General features: G+C 45.5%; 1 protein-coding gene across 2 annotated transcripts in view; it reads right to left on the bottom strand.

The window, feature by feature from the left end:
- Window positions 1-1819: 1819 nt before the first annotated feature.
- The window catches only part of SEPTIN6 (septin 6), a 44891-nt gene continuing 29290 nt past the window's right edge, over window positions 1820-17420 (bottom strand). Inside the window, exons 2-4 of one of the 2 annotated variants that reach the window (XM_031660673.1) lie at window positions 16369-16564; window positions 5841-6027; window positions 1820-2067 (exon numbers count right to left, since the gene is read on the bottom strand). In XM_031660673.1, the coding sequence (XP_031516533.1) occupies window positions 1867-2067; window positions 5841-6027; window positions 16369-16564 (584 nt within the window). In that variant the 3' untranslated portion in view covers window positions 1820-1866. The remainder of the gene's footprint in view (window positions 2068-5840; window positions 6028-16368; window positions 16565-17420) is intronic. The other variant, XM_031660672.1, reaches the window with a different exon arrangement.

Raw genomic sequence — 17420 nt, 5'->3', positions numbered from 1 at the left:
CACAATTATGAGTAATAAAGGACCCAAAATTCCTTCTCAGCCATAACAGCATGCTTGACAACTGCTGTTGCCTAGCTTGGGGGTTTCCAGCCTTGAGGTTGAGCCTACCCTAGGCTCAGTAGGAGGCCAGAGCTGAGCTGAGAACAGAGCCCAGGATGACTGTCACTCCTAATCCACGAGGTACAAATATGTGGTTCTGTGTGACATCTTGAGATGGCTGACAACTCTCAGTCCCTATTTATTCTTAGCAAAGCAAACCACAAGCCTGAAAGCTGCTTGGTGACTTAGGGCGTCAGTGTTCGGAAGGTCTCTATGGCGACTGATGTCCTGAGGTGACCAGACGCTTCCAGACATCAGTGCCGGTGGCACCTAGACAACACTTCTCACGAGGCTCCCGTTTTTCTGCAGACTAGGCTGTCTCTTCATAACAGAGCCTAGTTTCCATCAAAATGCCCTGACTTCTCAAGAGGACAAGCACTCATCTTTTTTAATTTTTCCATGCCCATGGCCGGTCAGAGAAGACCTATCTCCACCTGCCACGCTCCAGAGAACCTTACCCTTGAGCCAGATTTGTCTAAGATGGTGATGGTGATAACAAACGCATCTCGGGTGTACTGATGGACAGGAAGTCAGGCGAGACAATGACTTGCTGCCCTGCTATGCTAATTTGTTGGCCAATTCATAGGAGGTGGCAGCTGATGTTGTAATGATAACTTAGAGGGCAGTGGCAGCAGGAAAGTTTTCTAAAAATGGCTTTTATTACAAGGCTTTCCTGAGTTTGGCTATACCCAGGCATTATGTCATTAGGAAAAACTGATGCCACTCAATAGAGAAAAAGAAATCTGTTCCCAAAGCAGACGCTTTCTGAAAGCTATTAGCTGTCTGCTTGAAATCACAACATTGAAGATTTCACAGCAACAGCAACACATTGTAAGGAAGCATTAGGAGATGTTTGCCTCTCTGCCTTCTTTATTAGTCATTCCTCTAGTAGGGAAAAGTGGGGGAGGAGAGGAAAGATGGCAAGGTTTCTTTTTTTTTTTTTAATTCATTCACACTTAATAAAGCAAAACATAACCCTGATTTTTTTTTTTTTTTTTTTTTTTTTGAGATCAGTCTCGCTCTGTCGCCCAGGCTGGAGGGCAATGACGTAATCTTGGCTCACTGCAACCTCTGCCTCAGCCTCCAGAGTAGCTGGGATTACAGGCGCACACCACCACGCCTGGATAATTTTTGTATTTTTTAGTAGAGATGGGGTTTCGCCATGTTGGTCAGGTTGGTCTCAAACTCCTGACCTCAGGTGATCCACCCGCCTCAGCCTCCCAAAGTGCTGGGATTACAGGCCTGAGCCACCGTGCCCAGCACACCCTGATATTTAAAAATAACATCTCTCGGTTGCAGTGAGCTGAGATTGTGCCACTGTACTCCAGCTTGGGCAATGGAATGAGATCCTGTCTCAAAAAAAAAAAAAAAAAAGAGTAAAAGAAAAAAAAAAGAGTTAACTACACTAAGATGGATGGTGAAGATGTTTTGCTGCTCTTTGGTAAAATAATAATAATAAAGGGGTCAGCGTGGTGGCTCACACTTGTAATCCCAGTACTTTGGGAGGCTGAGGCAGGAGGACTGCTTGAGCCCAGGGGTTCAAGACCAGCCTGAGTAACATAGCAAGACCCCGTCTCTACAAAACATTAAAACATTAGCCAGGTGTGGTGAGTGCACCTGTAATCTCAGCTACTTGGGAGGCTGAGGCAGGAGGATCCCTTGAGCCCAGGAGTTCAAGGCTGCAATGAGTTGTGATCACACCACTGCACTCCAGCCTGGGCAACAGAGCAAGACTGTCTCTAAAACAAACTAAAATAATGATAATCATCATAAAAAGCAAATGGTCAGGAAATTGCTCCCACTCACATTCATGGTTCCATTGATCTCTGCTACTGACTCATCATCTGTAGGAAACTGATAGATCTGGACTCCGTTGCTGACAAGCTCGCTGGTGATTTTGATTTTGAACTTCGTTAGCTCACTCTTCGAAATGGCATCTGCTTTGGCAATGATGGGGATGATGTTCACCTAGGGAGAGGAGGGCAAAGCGGGGTCATTGTTGGTAACCTGCAACTGATAGCAGCATCACCTAAGACTTCCACCAGCTGCCAGAGGGAGCCGCTCAGCCCAGTGGTCAAGGACTGGCCGCTTCTGTAGCCAAATGACAATACAATAAACGACAAGTACTAACTGTGCTAGGCACTGAACTAAGTGCTTTACATGAATTAGCACAATTAATCCTGACAATAACCCTTCTTTCCAGGAGGTATTATTACTATTTTGCCAATGAGAAATTAAGGCATAGGGAGGTTAAGTAACTTGTCCAAGGCCATGGAGCAGGTAAGTAGCAGAACTGGGATTCGAATCCAAACTCAGCCTTATTCCTAAGTCCATAGTCTTAAGCATGAGCTGTCTACCAGTTCAGATCCAAATTGATGAGCTGTATGATATCTTGGTATCAAGGTTACTGCTTGGGAGATATGAAGCAGAAAGGTGATAGCTGGGAATCTGTGGCTGACAGGGGAGAGGTGGCCTCTTCTTGCTAACACTAAATTGTTCCAACCCATTGAGTCCTGGCTAGCCCCAGCTGGGTGTGATATGGACCCACATGAGAGATGGCAGGGAAAGGAGGCAGGACAGTGCTCAGCGAGGATGTACACCTGGCTCTCTTTCTGGCAAGAGACACTGAATAACCAACTCGGTTAGGTGAGGAAGAACCTCTAGTTACAATTTGATCTGAGACTTATGCAAAAAGAATTATACTGCCTGAGTCTCATGATTAATTTCTGAGTAAGAAAAGCAGTATAAATGCCCAATTTCAGGCATCACGAGAAAGGCCTAATGCCAACCAAAAGTTCAGTCCACCTGAACCCTAATCCTTGAAATTGCTCCAAGAAGGGACAAGGCTTTTACTGTCAGAAGGTAAAGAAACTTGAAATGCGCGCGTGTTTGTGAGACAGAGCACACTAAGGTCAAGTTGACATGGAGAGCATAATCATTCCTGCCAGGAGACTCCAACAGGGGGGTGGGGGAGTGGGGGGCATAGGTGGCACTCAGGCCCCGGGCTCTGAAAGGGGAGTCTGGGAGCACCAGACGTGAAAGATAAATCCTGCCTCCTTTGCACTTTGGCTTAGGAGTGCCTCTGAAGGCTGATACCACACAGGCGGTGGGTCAAAGAAAGACTGAACCTTGGAGGCACCTCCCTTGAAGTCTTTCGCGGGCAGAGGGGTCAATGCCCTTGCCAAGATGAAACAGCAGGCAGAGCCTATTCTCCTTGGCACTTTCGCCAAGTCCCCATTGACACACCATAAACATATATCAGGCCGGGAGCAGTGGCTCATGCCTATAATCCCAGCACTTTGGGAGGCCGAGGGGTGGATCACCTGAGGTCGGGAGTTTGAGACCAGCCTGGCCAACATGGTGAAATCCTGTCTCTACTAAAAATAAAAAGTATCCGGGTGTGGTAGCGCATGCCTATGATCCCAGCTACTCGGGAGGCTGAGGCAGGAGGATTGCTTGAACCCAGGAGGCGGAGGTTGTGGTGAGCCAAGATCGTGCCATTGCACTCCAGCCTGGACAACAAGAGTGAAATTCCATCTCAAAAATAATTAATTAATTAATTTAAAAAAAAAAAAATATATATATATATATATATATATACAGACACACACATATATCTCAAAGGTTTAACTCAGCCCATCCACCAGGCCTGCAGCCATGTGGCTCACCAATGCCCCTATACAGGACATGCAGGGCATGGCCACATTTCAAGAGCAGCCTTTTATTCATGGGCCATGAGCCCATTGCTGCAAAAAATGAAAAACCGCTCCTATTCTGATGAGAGCTGAAATTCAGTTTTAGAGTAGATGTGCTACTAAATGGCTGCATGTAAATTCGATTATTATTGTTTGGTATATAGTCTTGCTCTGTCGCCCAGGCTGGAGTGCAGTGGCATGATTCTGGCTCACTGCAACCTCCACTTCCAGGTTCAAGCAATTCTCCTGCCTGAGCCTCCCCAGTAGCTGGGATTACAGGTGTGCAACACCATGCCCAGCTAATTTTTGTATTTTTAGTAGAGACGGGGTTTTGCCATGTTGGCTTGGCCAGGCTGGTCTCGAACTCCTGACCTCAGATGATCCGCCCACCTTGGCCTCCCAAAGTGCTGGGATTATAGGCATGAGCCACCAAGCCCAGCCTAAATTCAGTTTTTGTAAAATAAAAGACCATGGAGTCAGAGCTAGGTCCAAATCCCAGACCCATTTCAAGTTGTCTGAGGTTGAGCAAGTGACTTGACTTTCTGCCCCTCAATTTCATCATGAGTGAAATGGGAATAATAATAGTACTCACCGCTGGATTATTGGAAGGAAGAAATAAAATAATGCATATAAAGTACTCATCACAGCATCTGGCACACATTAAATGGTAGGTGAAAATGTAATTAGGCTTTCTGAAGAATCCTGTGATCAATTCTTTTGTAAAGCAAATAATCCTCTAACATGAAGAATCATTGTATAATTTATACATGGTATAGAATTTGCATTTTTAAGTTTTTTGTTTTGTTTTGTTTTGGTTTTTTTTTTTTTTTTTGAGACGGAGTCTCGCTCTGTTGCCCAGGCTGGAGTGCAGTGGCCGGATCTCAGCTCACTGCAAGCTCCACCTCCCGGGTTTACGCCATTCTCCTGCCTCCGCCTCCCGAGTAGCTGGGACTACAGGCGTCCGTCACCTTGCCCGGCTAGTTTTTTGTATTTTTTAGTAGAGACGGGGTTTCACCATGTTAGCCAGGATGGCCTCGATCTCCTGACCTCGTGATCCACCCGTCTCAGCCTCCCAAAGTGCTGGGATTACAGGCTTGAGCCACCGCGCCCGGCCATGGTATTTTTTTTTTTTTTGAGACGGAGTCTTGCTCTGTCACCCAGGCTGGAGTGCAATGGCCCAATCTTGGCTCACTGCAAGCTCCACCTCCCAGGTTCATGCCATTCTCCTGCCTCAGCCTCCCAAGTAGCTGGGACTACAGGCGCCCGCCACCACGCCTGGCCTTTTTTTGTATTTTTAGTAGAGACGGGGTTTCATTGTGTTAGCCAGGATGGTCTCGATCTCCTGACCTCGTGATCCACCCACCTCGGCCTCCCACAGTGCTGGGATTACAGGCGTGAGCTACCACGCCCAGCCAAGTTTTTCTTAAAGCAAGACGATGCCTGATTCCCACAGCCATCTTTCTCGGGCATAGAAGCATTATAACATGGGGTCACAGATCTGAGTGTCACAGAATCTGCACTCTACCAGTAGCTAGCAATATGACAATGAGCAAGTCACTTAACCTCTCAGAGCTTCAGTTTTCTCTTCTGTAAAATGAGGCTAACAATAATGTGTACTTCATGGGGTGGGCATATAATGAGGGTTTTAATGTTAACTGCAATCATAAAAGTAATTATTGATAGTAAGAATGGTAACTTTCAAAGTCAAGTTTGCATGTTTGATTCTAGCCAGTTAACATTGGGACAAAGAAAAAACAGCTTTCCATTGCCAAAGCCTTTGCCCTTAGACCCAGGGAGCCGTCTTGCTAGTCTCCAAGACGGATCAGGGCAGAAAGACAGCTCAGGGCAAGCCCATCCCTAGTGCTGGGAAAACAGATCACAAAGTGTATGATGCTGGTGCTGGATCCATAACACCATCTTTATGGAGGGACAGGGAATGAGGGAGAGGATGAGGATGCCACAAATCTCTCCCGGAATCCCACATCTACTTTGCACAAGAGATCAGTAAGAGTGAGCCCCCAGCGCCCCCGCCCCTGCCTCCTATACCTTACTGTCCAGCTTCTTCATAGTCACTAGGTCCAGAGACTTCAGGGAATGACCCGTGGGGGCAATGAAATACAAGCAGACATGGATCCGGGAGTCATGGTAGGTGTGCAGCACTCTTCGGATCTTCAGCTCTTCCTGCAGGTAGGCCTCGAATTGTGCGTCAATGAATTCCACGATGGGCTTGTAGCTAAAAAGGACAGAGGTGGACCCCATCAAAAACCTGGATTTTGACCCTGTCCCTTTTGGAAGTTTCAAATGCCCTCTGTAATCCTGACTCTCTCCCATCCAGCTGCATTTCTCCATCTCCCTTCAGTGGGCCTCCGATCTTGTCAGCGTGGCCACCTTCTTGGTCTCTACGTGAGCCAAACATATGCCCATCTGTGCACCTTCACTAGAACGCCCCTTTCTCTCTCCTCATCCCAATTCTGCCCTCCCAGACCTCAGGGCTCAGCTTAATGCCCTCCTCCTTCCTACGGCCTTCCCCACTTATGCCAGAAATCCCTTCTGCGAGTCAGGGGCATAATAAGAAATGGCATTCAATTACTTATTGTTGCTTCACAAAGATTCTCTCAACTAGATTGTCTTCCTAAAGGGCAGGGCCTGTGAAGGGCACTTCTCTGTCCCTCAGAGGGTCCCAACACAGCATGGAGCTCACTGGCCGTATCTGTAGAGGGGCTGATTTTCCTCCAAGCTGGGCTCATGTCTTTGCTTCCTTTATGTTGCCCTACAGTGCCTAGATGAGAGCTGGGTACACAGTGGGTAATGAGACCTCTCTTTGGCCCACTGCTGGGCAATCTTGTGAGAACATTCAAGGCTTTTGCTCATTCTTGCTAGGTTTAGTGGAGCTCCCCACTTGGCTCCCCCAAGGTCAAGATATTTTTCTGATTCTCATTTCTGCCAAGGTGGTGACTTTAAAATCTAAGTATTCAGGCCAGGCACAGTGGATCATGGCTGTAATCCCAGCACTTTGGGAGGCTGAGGCGGGCATATCTCCTGAGGTCAGGAGTTCGAGACCAGCCTGGGCAACATGGCAAAACCTCGTCTCTACTAAAAATACAAAAATTAGCCAGGTGTGGTGGCTCATGCCTGTAGTCCCAGCTACTCAGGAGGCTAAGGCAGGAGAATCACTTGAACCCGCGAAGCAGGGGTTGCAGTGAGCGGAGATCACGCCACTGCACTCCAGCCTGGGCAACAGAGTGAGACCCCCGTCTCCAAAAACAAACAAACAAACAAACATACAAAACTAAGTATCCAGGCAAAATCTGGTAAAGCTACTCCCCCCTGCACACCCTGCACACGTGGACACGTGGACACAGGCCTGCCAGCTCACTGAGTCTCTACACACGGCTCCTCTAGGTGGCCCCCAAGTCTTGCCAAGGCTTCTTAAACAACAGTCAGCCCTCTATGTCTCTCTGTCCTGGGCCTCCCTGGGAAACTTCCCTCTCTCTCTGTCCCAGTCCCCTCCCACGTCATCCCCGTCACCCCTACAGCCTCTTTCTGCTTTAACTAGGTCAGCTTAGCTCAGCTCTGCCTCTTGTTCTCATCTCTCCTATCTGTCTGCTGCCTCTCTGGCTGAGGGGCTGCCTCCCTTCAGGCTAGAAGAGGCTTGTCATGTGGGCCCAGGGCGGGGAGTTTTCAGATACCGCTGCCAGAACAGAACATGATGATCAAAGGAGGAGCTGGGTCCAGCCAATGCCTCCCACCTGCAGCAGCTCCCAGGCTGAGCCTTTTTGAAAGATCCCCCTAGTAGAGAAGGGGAAAATAGCCTTTTAAAAAAGAATCACAGGATCCTAGATTCTGAGAGCTGCAGCCAGAGCTGAGATCCAGGTTCAGGCTATCTCTGGAGCCCCAGAGAAAAATCTTTTATTTTAGATGGAGTTTCACTCCGTAGCCCAGGCAGGACTGCGGTGGCGCGATCTCCGCTCACTGCAACCTCCACCTCCTGAGCCCCAGAGAAAACTCTAAAAACACAGTCCTTTCTTTATTCCTTTGATCCCTCTGAGCCACTGTTCTGAAGGGTAATCGCATCAAAGAATCTCTTGGTTGCAAAGATCCTTAGGAGGTTCCTGACGAATTTGGAGTGAGGGTGGGGGATATATCCCCTAGGCTTATCTAATTAATTTTTGGATGTTTTGCTGATTTGAAATAATTGATGATGGCACTGCTTCATTTTTTTTTCTCAATTACATTACTTTTTTTTTTTTAACTTCATTTTTTGCTTTGCAGAAGGAATCAAAGGAGGAAAGAAAATAAAGCTAAAAAGTACATTTTTTAGCTCCCCCCGCCCCACCCCGGAATCTGTAGTGATACCCTGTGCCTGTCTTACTGCAATTGCCTCTGGCTCTCGGAAGCTCCCAAAATGTACACGGATCAGACCAGCCAAATCAGCCAATCAGCCACCAGGATTTGGTGCAGACGAATCCTAAATGGGTGATTTCTCTTCGTCTTATTCATCTCTGTATCCTCCACGTCTAGCCTGCTGTCTGGAACATAGTAAAGTTTCCCCTGCTGCTCTGCGTTCCCTCCACCCCCGGCCTCAGTGACTCATCTTCCCACGGTGGCCACCTCTCTCCCACACTCTGTTGTGCTGCTCACTGGACTCCAGTGGGTGGTAAACTAAATCTTTTATTCTTATAGGCTACCTCCTCCCAAACTGCTTCCTTCCTCTAAATGACACCTGACTATCCTTCAGAGATGCTGCTTTTCTCATGTCCTCAACTGGAAATTTCTTCATCTCCACACCAAAGTCCCATGGATGGGCAGAGAGCGCAGCTTTCTTCTAGCTCTTGATTCCCTTGCTCACTGTGATCTCCTCATCTCCTCCATCTTCGACCAAAACCAGCTCCAACAGACTCCATCCCTCCCCATCACTACTGATAATCTTTGACATTTCAAGACAGCCGTTCTTAACACGGGGTTCATGGACCTCCTAGGTTCTGTGAATAGAATTCAGAGGATCTGTGAACTTGGATAGGAAAAAAATACATCTTTTTCACTAATCTCTAACTGAAGTTTAGCAGTTTCTTCAGCTACAGACATAGGTAACAATCTATAGTAATGTTAGCAGTACCTGTGATTTCATAACCAATAGAAATCACTGATACCATCATTTCCCATTCCAGTTGTTGCAAATAGCTCAAAATGGCATTTATACTCATTACATCCAAATTCTGATAATTATTAAGCCTGCATATAGATATTATTACTTCCAGAATTGATAGAGAAGCACATAGATTACTAAGTCACAATTTTTAAATATTTTAATAACTGTATTTTTAGTATACTTGGTATATTTTAGGCATTTAAAAACATTATTTTGAGAATGAGCCCACAGGCCTCACTAGATTGCTAACGGGGCCAACGGCACAAAATAACCCCTGGTCTAGACAATAATTCTTATTCATTTTGGATAATGATATGTACTATGAAGATACTCCAATAGGATAATGGGATATACATGTGATTGAGGGTTCAACTACTTTAAATACAGTGAGCAGGGAAGGCTTCTCTAAGGGTGTGACATTTGAGCCGCAAGGATGAGGATGAGAGAGCCATGGAGAGATCTGGGCGAAGAGCATTCCAGGCAGAGGGAAGAGCAAATGTGAGGATGGTCCTGAGGCAGAAGCCAGTCTGACAGGTTTGAGCAATGGGAAAAAGGCCAGGGAGGTGGGACTTGGTGAACCCAGCTTGAGTAAATTATTCACAGTAGCCCAAAGGTAGAAACAACCCAAATGTCCATCAACTGATGACCGGATAAAGAAAATGTGGAGGCCGGGCGCTGTGGCTCACGCCTGTAATCCCAGCACTTTGGGAGTCCGAGGCGGGTGGATCACGAGGTCAGGAGTTCCAAACCAGCCTGACCAACAGGGTGAAACCCCGTCTCTACTGAAAATACAATAATTAGCCAGGCATGGTGGCGGGTGCCTGTAATCCCAGCTACTCAAGAGGCTGAGGCAGGAGAATTGCTTGAACCCAGGAGGCGGAGGTTGCGGTGAGCCGTGATTGAGCCACTGCACTCCAGCCTGGGCAACAGAGCGAGACTCCATCTCAATAAATAAATAAATAAAATAAAATAAAATAAAATAAAGAAAATGTGGAGGCCAGGTGCGGTGGCTCACACCTGTAATTCCAGCACTTTGGGAGACCGAAGCAGACGGATTACCTGACGTCAGGAGTTCAAGACCAGCCCTGCCAACATGGTGAAACCCCACCTCTACTAAAAATACAAAAATTAGCCAGGCATGGTGGTGGGCACCTGTAGTCCCAGCTATTTGCGAGGCTGAGGCAGGAGACTTGCTTGAACCTGGGAGGTGGAGGTTGCAGTGAGCCAAGATTGTACCACTGCACTCCAGCCTGGCCACAGAGCGAGATTCCATCTCAAAAAAAAAAAAAAGACTGTGCCTTATTTCTTAGTATCTCTGACACCTCACACTGTACTTGTCACATAGTAGACATTTAAGTTTATAAAGTGGGTAATTAGCCAGGCCTGGTGGTGGGCGCCTGTAGTCCCAGCTACTTGGGAGCCTGAGGCAGGAGAATGGCGTGAACCCAGGAGGCGGAGGTTGCAGTGAGCCGAGATTGCACCACTGCACTCCAGTCTGGGTGACAGAGCGAGACTCCATCTCAAAAAATAAAAATAAAATAAAAAAGTTTATAAAGTAGACTAGGTTTCCACAGCAACTTGGTTCTCAGTCTTGTGAATTCTCTCAAATCTGCCCCTCCTCTCTATCCTCAAAGCTTCTCTTCCTGTTCAAGCCCTCATCATCTCTCCCATCCTCAAGAGTTGCCCCTGACCTCCTTGTCCCCCTCTAGACATGGCCTTGTGTATTTCTCCCGGCTCAGACAAGTTTTCTTTTTTATCTCTTTTTCAGAGATGAGGCCTCGCTCTGTTGCCCATGTGGGGGAACAATGGCATGATCATAGCCCACTGTGACCTTGAACTCATGGGCTCAAGTGATCCTTCTGCCTCAGCCTTCTGAGTATCTGGGACTACAGGTGTACACCACCATGCCTGGCTAATTTTTTATTTTTTTGTAGAGACGGGGTTTCTTTATGTTACCCCAGGCTTGTCCTGAACTTTTGGGCTCAAGTGATCCTCCTACCTTGGCCCCACAAAGTGTTGGGATTACAGGTAAAAGCCACCACGCTTGACCTAAATTTATTCATGCAGTAACACCTATTCTCAGCTGGGCTCGATGGCTCACGTCTGTAATCCTAGCACTTTGGGAGGCCGAGGCATGCAGATCATGAGGTCAGGAGATTGAGACCATCCTGGCTAACATGGTGAAACTCCCTCTCTACTAAAAATACAAAAAAAATATTAAAAAAAATTAGCCGGGCGGGGTGGCAGGCGCCTGTAGTCCCAGCTACTCGGGAGGCTGAGGCAGGAGAATGGCGTGAACCCGTGAGGCCCAGCTTGCAGTGAGGCGAGATCACGCCACTGCACTCCAGCCTGGGAGACAGTGCAAGACTCCTGCTCAAAAATAAATAAATAAATAAATAAAATAAAATAAAAGAATACCAATTCTTCCTTTCTCACAGATAACCTCTATTTTCAGTTTGCTGATTACTTTTCCAGACCTTTTTCTATGCATCTACACACATAAATAGAGAGAAATGTTTGTGGTTTTATTGGAGGGAATGGGGCAGATTTACACACATGGCATCATGATCATTCTGCAACTTCTTTTTTTCACTTAACAACATATCCTGGAGATTTGGCCATGTGAGTATATATGGATCTACCTCATTCTATTAAACTGCTAAACACAATTCCATGGTATGGTAATTCCACAGTTTATTTAATTGCTCTGTTTGTAGAAATTTAGACTGTTTAAGTTGTTTTTCATTCCATAACCAAAGCTGCAGTGAACATGCTTTCTGTATGCTTCTCAGGAGCATGCGCAGCTGCTTCTCTAGGCTGCATACTTAAAGGTGGAACTGTTGGGTCATAAATCATTCACATCTAAAATTTTAATAGATACTGCCAAGTTTGCCCTCCAAAAAGTCTACATCAAGTTTCAGTCCCATCAACATGAATGAAATTACCTCGTGTTAGTGGATAATATACCATCTTTTTTTTTTTGCAGATCTGATGGATAAAAAATATTTCATTGTTTCATTTTGCATTTCTCTAATTACTGGGGAAGTTGAATGACCATCATTTCCCATGTTGATTGTACATTAGTATTTCCCCTTCTGTAAACTATTTATTTCTTATTGAATTGTAGAAGCTCTTTTTCCATTTTAGAAGAATCCTTTGTCTATTATTTAGGCTGCAAATATCTTCTCCCCATCTGTAGCTTGTTTTTACTTTTGTTTATGGTATCTTTCAATATAAAAGAGTTTTTTATTTTAATGAATTTAAATCCATCAGTCTTTTCTTCTATGACTTCTGAATTTTGCGTCACGATTGGAAAAGCCTTCTCTACCCCCAAAGTTATAAAAATATTCTCTGATGTTTTCTCCTTGTATTTTTAGAAATCTGTTTTTAGTCCAATGGGAATCTATTTTTGTGAATGGTGTTTGTGTGAGAGGGTCTCGTTTTATTTTTTTCCCAAATAGATGGCCTATTTTCCCAGCATCATCTCTTGAATAGTCCATTCTTCCCCTGCTGACTTACATATGCTAAATTTCCATATGAGCAGGAATCTGGTCTTAGACTGACTTTTCTGTTCCACTGCTCTTTTAGCTGTTCTGATGCCTTTACATCCTTACTTTCCATTCACTCAGCAATCACAGTAATCTGGCTTCTACCCACAGTTCCCCTCGAACTATTATTCTGAAATGTATTACTGACCTTCATATCACCAAACCCAATGAATATTTTTCAGTTCTGGTCTTCCTGGATACCACGTATCATTCCCTCCCATATGCTACATGATTTAGCTGTCCCTTGATTCTTCAGTCAATAAAAATCATGATCATAATATCTTCAGTTTATGAGGCAGTAACTCTGTGCCAAGTGTTTGAGCATTTCACATTCTACACACGTCAAATGTGCTTCACCACAACTCTCTAAGGTAGGTGTTATTATTATTATTACCATCATCATCATCCCCATTTTACAGATGAGAAAACTGAGGCATAGAAAATGTAAGTACCTTGTTCAAGATCCCTGGGCTAAAAAGACAGCAAGATGAAATTTCAAGCCAGGTCTGAGACCAAAGCCTAGGTTCCTAAGCACTCCCTTCTCCAGCCTGTCCTTCTCAGTCTCTCCCTTAAATCCCCTTTTCTCCAGCATCTTTTTTTATTTTTATTTTTCGAGATGGAGTCTCACTCTGTCGTCTAGGCTGGAGAGACATGGCATGATCTCAGTTCACTGCAACCTCCGCCTTCGGGGTTCAAGCAATTCTTGTGCCTCAGCCTCCTGAGTAGCTGGGATTACAGGCACACACCACCATGCCCGGCTAATTTTTTGTATTTCTAGTAGAGACGGGGGTTTCACCATGTTGGCCAGGCTGGTCTTGAACTCCTGGCCTCAAGTGATCCACCCACCTCGGCCTTCCAAAGTGCTGGAATTACAGGCTTAAGCCACTGTGCCCTGCCTCCAGCATCATTTAAATTGTAGCTTTCCGCAGTATCCGGGCTTAGTCATTCCTCTTCCCAGTTTATGCATGTGCCCTTGTAAAGCGAGATATTCTAATGCCCTGTTTCAATGCAGTTTTACTGACATATCTATGCTAATATGGCCCTAACAGCATGAAGAAAACATTGCTTTTTATTATACATCCCTGGAGCTCACTCCACCCTTGCTCCTAGTGCAGTTTCAAGGAGGCTTTTCATTTCTACTTATTTGATTTATTATAAGTATGCATCACATTTATAATCAGGAAGAAACAATAGGGATATCTTAAAAATATAACGGAAGGAGATTTGCCTCTGAGGGGCAGTATCTGTTCAGTCCTCCCAAGCCATTATTATCAAGGCATTGTCCAATGTTAGACATGTTGAATGTATGTAACTGAAAGAATTGTAAGAAATGTAATTGAAGTTTCTGAGCCATCTGCAGCTGAGATTAAGCACTCATAATGTGGCCCAAATATCCTTTCTCCAAAGTTTAATTTATTCTCAACCAAACAAGATTAGCACAATAAGCACGCCTATAAAAAGCAGAGGTGGCCAGGCCCAGTGGCTCATGCCTGTAATCCCAGCAATTTAGGAGGCTGAGGCTGGCGGGGGGGGGGATCACTTGAGGTCAGGAGTTTGAGACCAGCCTGGCCAACATGGTGAAACCCGGTCTCTATTAAAAATACAGAAAAATTAGCAGGGTGTGGTGGTGTGCAACTGAGTCCAGCTACTCTCGGGAGGCTGAGGCAGGAGAATCACTTGAACCCTGGAGGTGGAGATTGTAGTGAGCTGAGATTGTGCCACTGCACTCCAGCCTGGGTGAGAGTGTGTGACTCCAGCTCAAAAAAAAAAAAAAAAAAAAAAAGAGATGTCTTTTTTCTTTTTTCTAGATTTTCAAATGCAAAACAGAACTCAGTTCCATTATTAAGAAGCTACATATATTTATTCATTATAAGGAAGTGAGTGTGGCTGTTGTAGTAGCTTTAAGGGGGAAATAAAAGAATTTGACATAAAGTTCATCTAAGCAGCAAGAGAATCCTGAAAGGATGAGAAGACCCTCTGCTTAAAATGATGAATGGCCCTTTCTGAGATAAGCACATGTGATAACCATGTGACTTCTGGTTAAATGCAGATGGTACCTGACCTACCCCTTATCACGTCCCCATCTCTGAGCCTCACCTAGTCTTCACTCACATACATTCTCAACCCCCCACATCTTTTTGTTTTGTTTTGAGACAGAGTCTTGCTCCGCCGCCCAGCCTGGAGTACAGTGGTGCAATCTCAGCTCACTGCAACCTCTGCTTCCCAGGTTCAAGTGATTCTCCCACCTCAGCCACCCGAGCAGCTGGAATTATAGGCACCCACCACCACACCCAGCTGATTTTTGTATTTTTAGTAGAGATGGGGTTTCATGATGTTGGCCAGGCTGGTCTCGCACTCCTGACTTCAAGGGATCTGCCCGCCTCAGCCTCCCAAAGTGCTGGGATTACAGGTGCAAGCCACCTTGCCTGGCACCCCAACATCTTTCCTGGACCCCTCCTACCTGTCTGCTTATTCCTGTTCAGTCCTTTTCAGGATGTCTTTTCCTCCATCTATTGACTTAACATCCTGAGGTTTTTGTCTTTAGCCCAGTGTTCTTCTTACTTTACTCTGATCCCTGGGTGATTTTACATGTGTCCATGGTTGGAACATATCACCTCTACCTTGATAACCCAATCTATATTTCTAGCCTCTTCTGATCTCCATCTCTGTGTGTTCAACTGCCTACTGCTGAAGGTCATTGCGTATCTCAGTATTCCTCAGACAGATCAAACTTGACATGTCCAAAACAGAGCTGATTATTTTGAACCCTGGTTCTCTTATGGAACGCCATCACCAATGCCCACTCTACAAAGCCAGAAATTTGGGCCTCATTCTAGATTTCTCTTTACACTTCACAACCTCACACCAAGTCTCTATCAAGTCTTGTTGATATTTACCTACTCAGTATTCAGCAAATCTGTCTCCTCTTCCCTATCTCAGCACCTATTTTACCTCTTGCCTCGATCATAAAATCTTCTGTGATCTGGCACCTGCGTACCTCTTCAGCCTCATCTCCCCCTGTTTTTTCCCCAAGCTTACTCCAAATGCTAGCCCAGGGGCACAACCAGGTTTTTCTAGCCCTTATGCTTATGCAATTTGAAAGACTCTCTGAGGAAAATAATACAACGTTGTGATTGAACATTAGTTACAGAGCTTTGGAAGGGGCCTGTGCAATCTTCATTAGCTTCACAGTGACTCTGCCCTCTGTCTAGCCAAAGAGAGCAAGCTGCACTTCCCTAGAACGTACCAGAATCCTGCACATCACTTTGCCTTTATACAGGCAGTTAATTCTGCCTGAGATGCCCCTCTCTCCCTTCCCTTGTCTGTCTGGCAAAACAGTTCGTCCTTCAAGAGTCAGCTCCGGAGGCACATCCTTTGTGAAGGCTTCCCTGACCTCCCTACGTAGAACTGACTGTTCTCGCCTTTGTGTTCTCGTTGTAACTTGTCGTTTATCTCTTTGTACCCTGTCCTTTACAGAACATCTTAAACTCTATGGAAATTATTTGCTTAAAACCGGTTTTGCCTGTGAGTGCCTCAAGGGCAGAGACTAAGCCATTCCTTTTTAGATGGTCAGAACTCCACAGTACCTGGCGCAAGGTGGGAGCTCAATAAAAGTTTGCCGCATGGAATTGAGACCTGACCCATGTATATTAGAAAGACACCCTTCTTTTGGCAAAGTGAGTGGAGTGGAACAGTTGCTGTAGACAGGGACACTGGACGGGGCCGATGCTTGGGAGGTACCTGCTGCTGCCCACACCATTCTGGGAGGACAGGCCCGGGCCTGGTAACTGTGCTGTCTTCAAGACCCACATGGTGAGTTCCTCTGTGCGGCCCTCTACCAACCTCTCCACCTTTGCCACCCCACCGCCATCCTTACCTGTCCTCTTTGTTGATCTGGTCCCCAAAGCCAACTGTGCTAACGATCGTGAGCTTTAGCCTCACGTTGCTCTCTTGGAGGTCATAGGTATTAGACTGGAGCTGGACGCCCGGCTGTGTGTGGGTGGCTGGCTCCCCTTCAAACTTGGTGTTGAACAGGGTGTCCATGAGGGTGGACTTGCCCAAACCTGTCTCTCCTGAAAAGCAAAAGGATAAATTATGGTCTGTTCACATAGTGACTATTCAGCCCTTACACGTCATGTCTCAGATACACATTTGTTGACATGGGAAAATGAACATGATAAAACATAAAGCAAAAAGCAGATAGAAGCAGATGAACTGTATGATCTCAGTTAAATGAAAAAGACTAAAAGGAACTATACAGATGGATCAGTAGTAGTTATCTCAGATAGTAGAATTGAGGTAGTTTTCATTTTATTCTTCCAATTTTATTTCTGTCATTTGGAAATTTTACCTTGAGTATACACTGCTTTTTTTTTTTTTGAAATGGAATCTTGCTCTGTCACCCAGGCTAGAGCGCAATGGCGCGATCTTGGCTCACTGCAACCTCTACCTCCCGGGTTCAAGTGATTCTCCTGCCTCAGCCTCCCAAGTAGCTGGGATTACAGGCACCCACCACCATGCCCGGCTAATTTTTGTGTTTTTAGTAGAGATGGGGTTTCACCATCTTGGCCAGGCTGGTCTCAAGCTCCTGACCTTGTGATCCACCCGCCTCGGCTTCCCAAAGTGCTGGGATTACAAGCGTTAGCCACTGCACCTGGCCGAGTATACGTTGCTTTTATAGTCAGAAAAAGAAATTGTTATAGGCAGTGATGGAGAGGTATAGCTATGCCTAGAAAAAAAAGACTGGAAGGAAATACAATATACTCTTATCAATGGCTATCTCTGAGTGGTGACCTTATGTGTGGTTTTCATCCCTTTCTTTATGCTTTTCTATATTTCCCAAGTTTTCTAAATGGAATATGTATAGTTTTTGTCATAAAAATTAAAGGAGTATTTTAATTTTTTTTTAAAAAAGGACAGCAGTGGCCA

Source organism: Papio anubis, chromosome X (genome assembly GCF_008728515.1).
Source record: "Papio anubis isolate 15944 chromosome X, Panubis1.0, whole genome shotgun sequence".
NCBI lineage: Eukaryota > Metazoa > Chordata > Mammalia > Primates > Cercopithecidae > Papio > Papio anubis.
Note: the sequence above shows the minus strand (reverse complement) of the source record. Positions and strands in the feature narration are given on the sequence as shown.